This window comes from Arachis ipaensis, chromosome B01 (genome assembly GCF_000816755.2).
Source record: "Arachis ipaensis cultivar K30076 chromosome B01, Araip1.1, whole genome shotgun sequence".
In the NCBI taxonomy this organism is placed as follows: domain Eukaryota; kingdom Viridiplantae; phylum Streptophyta; class Magnoliopsida; order Fabales; family Fabaceae; genus Arachis; species Arachis ipaensis.
The window spans coordinates 1,415,061-1,423,785 of NC_029785.2; the positions used below are offsets into that span (position 1 = coordinate 1,415,061).

The following is an 8,725-nucleotide window of genomic DNA, read 5'->3' on the forward strand; positions in this document are numbered from 1 at the left end:
ACTTCTGTTGCAACTTGCAAGTGGCCAACGAGTTTGGAATGACATTGCCACTCTGCGAGATTGTACTGAATTGCTAGTTTGGTTTGTCTTCATGGAGAGACTCTTCTATACTTTGTGTAACGTTTTCTTTTTCCAAGCATAATAATTGAAAGCTATTTTGACTTAATCTGTAGACACCATAAGCATAAGAATTTTCAAATTCAAATATGTTTTTATCATATCAACAACAAAAATGTTTAATTCTTTTCACACAAAAAAAGTGTTTAATTCAGCTTTTCACTCTATTAATAATTTTAAAAGCACAAACATCCGATTGAATAACAATATTTTTAAATTCCTTTAACTAAATCGACTAGATCTTGATAATACTCAAACGAAAACTTTTGTGAATGAATTTTTCTAATGCATCTGGTACATATCTAAAATTTTTTGGCAACTGAAAATAAATAAAATACTTTGGGGACAGCCGAAGAGATTAAATGGCTACTTTTGTGAACTTGGCAACAAAAAGTCCACTAGTTTGAGATGTTAAGGGGTCAAATCGCCATGTTTTTGGTATCCCACCACTTTTGCAAGGCCAATTTCTGGCACCACCATCTATCTCTGCCAACTCTGCATAATAATGTCAAACATCAGAAAAGAAAAAACCTCAACAATATGTATGTCGTATGATAACTATTTTGAAAGACATGAAAAGAAATAAATATATTATGGATTTGGATCCTCTAAATTTTGAATTTCATTTTAGAGTGTAAAGTGTAATCTCTCACCATTTATTTCATAAGTAGGACCAAGAGAATATATGAGAGAAAAACCATTCAAGGGTGAGAGATCACACTTTACCCTCTAAAGTAAAAATTTAAAATTTAGACGATCCAAATTCATATATTATACATAGCATGAGTGAACAACCACCACCGACTCCAAGCACTGCCCTTTGGGGTTGGTTTAATTGGGACGACAATATAACATAGTATCATAAACCATGTTTATAAGTTATAACACTAGACCAAAAAAACAAAAAGCATGGTAAAGCTGCTAAAAATATCATTTTAGATTATTAGTAATATATGGTTGACGCTTCACACATAGAGGCATGAGAATCCTACCAGCATTTACATTTTCCTTCAAGAAATGTTCCACCACATCTTCATTCTGAGCCAATGTTAAGCTAATAAACAAAGAAGGTATTTGTGAGAATAAATCACATGATAGTGTGTGTTTCTGTGCACGTATTTTTTACTTCATTCGAAATACCAAAGAATTTAAAAATTTAAAGGTACCTGCAAGTGCTGTAAACAAGTGAGCCTCCAACTTTTAGTAGTCTGAAACCATTACGGAGAAGATTCAACTGCAGAAAGGAACGAAAAGTATGTTAGTTTTAAAAGTAATATATGTTAGTCACCATGTGTAAAATCCCATGTTATCTCTATTACATTCTTTATGAAGCCTGGAAATATTAAAAGAGTTAGCTTGTAAGCTTAAGCTCGGTGCTTGATCATTTAGGATCAGATATTCAAGTGAAGGAGCCTCAGTTCAGCAATGATAAGTTCCACCGTGATTAACTTAATAGAGCATAGAGGGTTATCAATCATGATATAATCTGTCATAACTAGTGAGAAAAGATGCATTATGGATCAAGGGAATAAGGATGAATCATTTGCCTGCAGAACATGCAAGTTATCAGTCCTCTCTGCATCTAGTACTCGACGTTGAAAAGTCCCCCAGCCCCAATTTTCAAACTTCTGAATATGTTTAACTGAACCGTCATGAGTACATTCTGCATCCACAAGGACCTACACCAAATCCAACATATTATCATGGTAGAATAAAGCAAATAACTAAGAAACATTAACTCGAATGAATTACCAGTTACCTTGTCATATCCATGACTTCCCATCTCAACATCAGATACAGTCTTATATAGCTCTCCTTTAGCAAGACCAATTACTCCCGAATGGCGACCATAATATATGAGCTCAGGAGGCTGAGACTTTGACAGTGACTGTGGAATACCACTTCTATTTGCTTTTCTCCTCTCTTTCCATGGTCTTCTTGAGGTCCACTCCTTGAACACATCATCTTTCTCTTCCAATCCAGATTCAACTGTTTGATACTAGACAGAATGAAAACATTTCAGGAACGTATGATAATGAGCAAGAATATGATACTAAATTTGTAGCACAGTAGTATTCCAATATTGACTATCTCTATTCCAACTTAATTTTCAATTACATGATTTGCAATCAGAACGAGATCCCACAGGAATAACTGAAAATGTTGTTCCATCAGCAACAAAAAGCCGACATCGATCACCCAATGCATATTTCTGCAGCATTGTTCTACATGCAGCCAAACGATGCCTTGCAACATCTACACCGGTCACAGAGCCCAAGTCCCCAAGCAGGTCAAGTATCATACAAAGTTTAGCCCCTAAAAAAAATCAATTTTGAAGGAGTACCATCATAATCATATCTGGCAAATTACTAAATCACATTTAAAAGTTCCCCCTCATATAATATTTCCTTTTACAATCTTTTTATAGTACTTTTTCTAAGATTTTAACATTATATAAATTAATGAAAGTGAAGACTTAGCACAGTTTAAGAGGAAGAAATTTTTTACCAGGAGCAGCACATAGATCAAGGACATGATCCCCAGGTGATACATTCAAAGCCATAACAGCAGCTCCCGAAGATGCATCAATTCCATATATCTAGAAAAACAAATAATAAAAAATACCAATTCATTCCCTAAAGATAAAAAATAACATTATAGAAAAAAACTCCCAAAATGGCTCAAGCTACAAATAAGGTAATAAACTATACAAAAAGTTAACAACAAAAATTGCAAAAATGGGGTTTTAAATTTTGAATATAAAGACAAAGAGTTTAAACAGTATTAAATAAAATCGTTCTTCACTTACTTTCCCTTCTTGATATGCCCTAGAACCAGCAATTTGAACATGAGGTGGAAGAGAGTAAAACCCTTGCAACCATTGCACTTTCTCAAGTTTGCACTTCACCTCTTTTTCAACCTCTTCAACACAAGCATCAAATCCGGGTTTCAACCTTTCCAACCCAAAAGTTACAATTGTTTTTAATAAAAAGTAGCAAAATTGAAAACAATGTGAAAAAAGGGGGAAATTGGGATTACCGAATGAATCGTGGGGTGGAATCGATTGCAGTGTAAATCGAAGGGTCGAGGCCATTGGCTTCGAGGAATTGAAGGAAAGCTTCTGGCAATGGCAGCGTTGGAGCGTCTTCTTCCATGGAAGCTCGACGAGAGCGAACGCTTGCTAGGTTTTGTCGTCTATGGAGTAAACGACATGTAAAAGTGGCGGGTAAATATTAGTTAGTAGTTCGTATAATAAAATCAAAAGTTAAAATTATTAGTAAAAAAATATTTTATGAAGTAAATTAAAAAAAATTAAGAAATAAAATTTATATATATATTTACCAGTATTTTTATTAATTTCTGTTGAGATAGTAATCGAAGATAAGGGGAAATTTTTGTTTCAACTTTCAAGGATAGAGAGACATTAATATTTCTTCTTTATTACTTTTAATTACACCATAAGTAATTTTAAGAAACAGAGGCATATAATCCCCAAAAGAAAAAGTGATTTTCAATGCACTCATTATTTAATGTGATGTTCATAAAAACAAAAAACATAACAATAAAAAAGTAAATGAAGATTATGTAAAAAGTTTAAAATTATGCATGATAAAGTGATAAGAATAATATAATGGGTAGTACTAGTGAGGTAGACAATGAATAGTTTTCCCATTGTTTAATTTGTTCCATACCTCATCTTCATCCATATTTAATTTTCTATGATGATGAAAGATTATTCTCACAATTCAAAAGTTATATTTTTTGCCCATCCTTGTTGATGTATTCATAGCCATTGAAATAGACTTTTTGTCTCAATTCTTATTTCCACATGGAAATAAGGGCCTCTTTGGAAAATTTTAGAAATAACTTTTTTTTATTTTTGGCTTATGAAAAGTAGTAGTATTAATGTCGGGTGCAATTTTTAAAATTAAATGGTAACTTTCTAAGAAGCTATTTAGGAGCTTATAGAGAAGTTAAAAAAAATGACTTCTCTCATAATACTTCTACTTTTCATCACATTTCTATAAAATAAGCACTTTTAGAGTTAAAAATCCAAACACAAAATAACTTATTTATAAGTTACTTGTAACGGAGTCATTTATTATTTAAGTTATTTTATCAAAAGAAGCTTAATTAAGTTGGTTACCAAAACTGGAGCTAAATAGTACTACTTACACTTATGTATTGTGATTAAGGTAACTTTGGGACTTATAAAAACAAAATAAAAAATAAGCATTGAATTTTAAAAACTTTTTTTTTTAATTATTCACTTTCTCTCTGCTTATGAATATTGGAATGCCATCTTGGTATATTAATTTTACCAATCATTTTACTTGTAGAATCAAAATCAACCACTATAATCTTCACGTATAAAATTATATATTTAGTATTTGATGAAACATTTTTATTTAAATAAATTTGATTAGTCTATTACAAATTTAATTATTCTATTAAGATACATTATTTTTATGATTAATTATTACTTGCTTATCAATGATTAATTTTTAAAATACATAAAACATTTTCATAACTTTACTAATAGTAGAAATTCATTTTAGTTAATGTCAAAGAGTTTAAAGTTTAATTATTCTACCTGTATACTAAAAAATAACTACTAAATCAATAATTCACATAAAATATATATTAGAGTAATATTCCGCATTCAAGTTTTTTAACGAATTAAATCTAACCAAGTTAAATAATAAGATTTTGAATAATATTAGTTATAACTGATTTTTTTTTATATTAGACCAACTTAATTGAACTTGGTTAAAAAAAATTTAGATATGTAATATTATTCTATAAAATATACATTAAAAATGAATTAAACAATATATATTTATACGTAAATACATTAAGTAACGTTTGTTTTGACATATTGTGACAAAGCTGAGAGATTGAGAATAAGTATCATGTTTGTTAACAGAGAGATTGGTACTAACATTTTATACCTAAAATGCTTCAATTTCAATTAATTAATTTCAACTTTATCATTTGTGCAAATTAAATTATAACTTCATTCTTATTTCTGTTTTTGTCTCCCACTTTACACTAAATATAATACTAAGATTTATTTCATTTTCTGTCTCTTAATCTCAATCTCTTAGTTTCGATCTCTCTTCCAAACGATATCTTATAACTTATTCGATGATTTATTTTGTGTCCCTATGGTAGCGTTTGGTGGAGAGACGGTGACTGAAAGACTGAAACTGAGAGACAGGGACTAAGAGACAGAGACAAAAATAAATCTCAGTATTCTGTTTGGTGCAAAGTGGGAGACATAAATTAAAACAAGAATGAAACTCTAATTTAATTTGTACAAAATGTAAAATTGGAATTAATTAATTGAAATGAAGGTATTTTAGGTATAAAATGTTATTAAAGTTTCAGTATCTGTCTCTAAAAATTTCAGTCCACTGTGTCCTTACTTTTTGGAGGTACTAAAATATTGAAATTTTAGGGACAGATGAGTCTCAGTCTCTCAATCTCTGTCCTAGTACTTCAAAACAAACGCTACCTATATGTATTATTTTTCAATTTATACTAATAACTACATTAAAGAAAAGGGAGAAGAAGAGAATCTAGCAATATCTCTTTTGTGTGATTCCCTTCCATGCAGGAATCAACAACTTAACTGGAATCCTACACACACTCCGCAACAAATCAAGCTGACGCATCACGCAATTCAATTGCCATTTATTATTTCATTTCTTTATCTACCAATCTATTCATCTCTACATTTTATTTTATTTTATTTCATTTCCACTACAAAATCATTGGCTTTTTTTTTTTTTTTCTTATCATATTTGTGTAATCACACCCCACTTAACTAACCTTTCCACAAATAATGGATCCTTTCTCAATTCCAATCTCACACTCAAGCACACTCTTTTGCAATTAACCCGTCTAGGTGCATAAAGCATAAGCATAATCTCTCTTTCCATTTATCAATTATGTTCCAAGTAATTTATATACTGAATCAATTCACTTTTTTCTATCATTGGATGATGAGATGTGTAACATATTATAGTGTTTATACAGTTGTGCAATCATATCCGTTCTTTTGAATTATACGGTTAAAAGATATTTATTTTTATTGATGTAACATCGTGTAATTCGATATACGTGTAAAGTTACACTGATAGTACATCAAAATTAAATTCTTATATTATATATATCCTCATTCACCAGTTTTTCTTTCTATGTTGTAGATAGATATTGCTTATCTCTACTATGGGTTCAATTGGAACCGAAAGGTAACAAATATTTGCTTAATTAGCTTACAAATTCATCATTATTCCAATAGTTTTTTCTGAAATAATTTCATTTGGTTGAGTACTTGAGTTGCTGATTATTCTTGGCTATGGTTCTTGATTTTAGCCCAAAAGTTGAGGTTGCCACAGTTGATGTAATTTCAACTAAGGGTCTTATCCAGAATGGCCATGTTTATCTAGATGTTAGGTAAGATTTATATTTTTCTTTATATCTCTGGGTCTCTTTGAATTTTTTGGATTTATTTTAAGATTTCATGCTGGTATTTCTTTGATATTGCAAATTGTTAGGACTGTGGAAGAGTTCCAGAAAGGACATGTGGATGCAGATAAGATTATCAACATTCCATACATGTTTAATACACCACAGGGTATGCTGAATTTTTTTATTTTAAATTATACTTAAACACTATCAATCTAAAAGAATTTTTCAATGATGTGATAAATCTAATCATATACTGTCACGTTAATAAAAATAACTAGTAACATTAAAATCTACAGTAATTAATCTTCCGTTTTGTGTTAAGAGAGATTGTCATAGTTCTTCAAGCCGAATTAGTCAAATTCTTGATAACAAAATTCGAAAAACAGTCAAAGATCATAATACGTTAGTAAAAATAACTATTTTTCGTGCTTGTTATGGTTAGAATGTTTTAACTAATGTGATTTTGAGGAACAGGAAGGGTAAAGAACCTGGAGTTTTTGAAGGAGGTTTCATCTGCTTGTAAGAAAGAAGATCACATCATTGTGGTAAATTTATTTGAAATCTATTTTCATTGTCAATAGTTTTTCTTTTTTTTTCTTTTTTTGGTTTCTTAATACATATTGCTATGATATTCTATGTGTGTTTGTTTCTTCTTTTTTTTAGGGTTGCCAGAGTGGGGTGAGGTCTCTTTATGCAACTGCTGATCTTCTTGCTGAGGTAACTTGAAAGTTCATATCAACAATTACTTCAACACATTCTTCAATCAAAATTCTAAAAAAAAATATAAAAAAATAAAAATTCATTTTGTATTTTTTAATATATGCATAATTATTTATCTGAATGGACAATAGAGACAAAGGCCTAATTAAGGTGATTTTATCTCATATAATAATATTATTAAGAAGGCTTAATTAGATGAAAAGTAGTTCTTTGAATTGAGATTATGAAAATCCAAACGAATTTTATATATCGAATTTGTTTAAACTTTTATGATTTGTTCGTTTAATATTTTTTAGATATCTTAATTTTATTACTAGAAACTCGATTAATTTGACTCAATCCGACTCTAAAAAGGGTAGTTTTTTAGAAAAATGATGAATTAAGAACCTTGTTGATGTCCTCTATCAATAATATGAACAATGTTTAAAAGCTAGTTTTTGGCTTTTCTTTATTTTTCTTTTATTCTCTTAGCTTTGTCATATTGTATGAACCAACCAATGTGGATGAGGAAATTAACTTGTTTATATTGATTGGATTTTGTTGTGAAATTTAATTTGGCAGGGTTATAAGGATGTGAATAACATGGGAGGAGGTTATTTGGACTGGATAAAGAATGAATTTCCAGTGAAAGCACCAAAAGTGAAAAATGATCTCTAATCAATAAAAGGATCATGGATCCATTAATTTCATCTGAATAATGGTTTTGATATTTTCTGTATGAATATCCATGTTAACTACTTTCATTGTTCTCACTAGCTATAGTATGTATGTATATCTATTATCCTTAATTATAAGAAATGCAACTATATGTTGTAAACTTGTAATGCAATTGTAATCTTCAAGGACTATATTAATGGGAACAACCATTAATAACAGACAAAATCCTTGTTAATTTCTTATTTCTCATGTCCATTTGCATAGAAAATCTATTGTATTATTGGTTGATTATCTTAAGTAATAGACTTTGATATGTTTATTGTTGGTAGACCAAATTTTGGATTATGCTAAGTGTACACCAAAATCAGCCACCAAATTCAGCCACTAGTATAAAATACATGTTAAAATACAAATACACATTGAAAATAAATTAAACCACATATGTATTTATACATAAAACTGATTTTAATATACAAATAGCATTTTCTCCAAATTTTAGATCAACTAGGCTAAAAGTGAAGAATGAGGTTAATACTATTACTAGGTTCTTCTATTTGGGTGATTGAGGTGAGAAGAGGATTATGCTCCAAAATAATAAGTTTAGCTAAACAAGATTGATCAGCAAATACAGATAATTTTTTTTTAATTAATGGTGAACATATTTTAAATGAGTTTGGTATGACTATAAGAATAAGTTATCATTTTTATTTATGAACTAAGGTGAGATTCGCTCCATACACAGAGAGGCTATATA

The 8,725-nt window shown here is 29.8% G+C and overlaps 2 protein-coding genes across 5 annotated transcripts; one reads left to right on the top strand and one right to left on the bottom strand.

Annotated features, from left to right (window-relative positions):
- LOC107646992 lies at nucleotides 289–3,349 on the bottom strand. Of its 3 annotated transcripts, none has more exons than XM_021114552.1 (9): nucleotides 3,157–3,349; nucleotides 2,927–3,071; nucleotides 2,626–2,716; nucleotides 2,264–2,433; nucleotides 1,877–2,116; nucleotides 1,665–1,796; nucleotides 1,284–1,351; nucleotides 1,110–1,171; nucleotides 289–612 (listed from the first exon to the last, which is right to left on the bottom strand). In XM_021114552.1, exons 1-9 carry the CDS (start codon nucleotides 3,270–3,272, stop codon nucleotides 476–478), a joined length of 1,161 nt encoding a protein of 386 aa, XP_020970211.1. In that variant the 5' UTR covers nucleotides 3,273–3,349; the 3' UTR covers nucleotides 289–475. The 3 variants fall into 3 exon arrangements, with proteins under 3 accessions (XP_020970211.1, XP_016206854.1, XP_020970221.1); XM_016351368.2 differs by having other exon boundaries at nucleotides 1,877–2,106; nucleotides 2,236–2,433; nucleotides 3,157–3,348; XM_021114562.1 differs by having other exon boundaries at nucleotides 1,877–2,106; nucleotides 2,236–2,433; nucleotides 2,927–3,039; nucleotides 3,157–3,345.
- Nucleotides 5,946–8,268, top strand: LOC107644158 (thiosulfate sulfurtransferase 18). Of its 2 annotated transcripts, none has more exons than XM_016348292.2 (7): nucleotides 5,946–6,028; nucleotides 6,330–6,374; nucleotides 6,499–6,579; nucleotides 6,681–6,760; nucleotides 7,069–7,139; nucleotides 7,258–7,311; nucleotides 7,876–8,268. In XM_016348292.2, the coding sequence occupies exons 2-7, from the start codon at nucleotides 6,352–6,354 to the stop codon at nucleotides 7,969–7,971; spliced, it is 405 nt and encodes a 134-aa protein (XP_016203778.1). In that variant the 5' UTR covers nucleotides 5,946–6,028; nucleotides 6,330–6,351; the 3' UTR covers nucleotides 7,972–8,268. The 2 variants fall into 2 exon arrangements, with proteins under 2 accessions (XP_016203778.1, XP_020970273.1); XM_021114614.1 differs by lacking the exon at nucleotides 5,946–6,028 and adding an exon at nucleotides 6,063–6,080.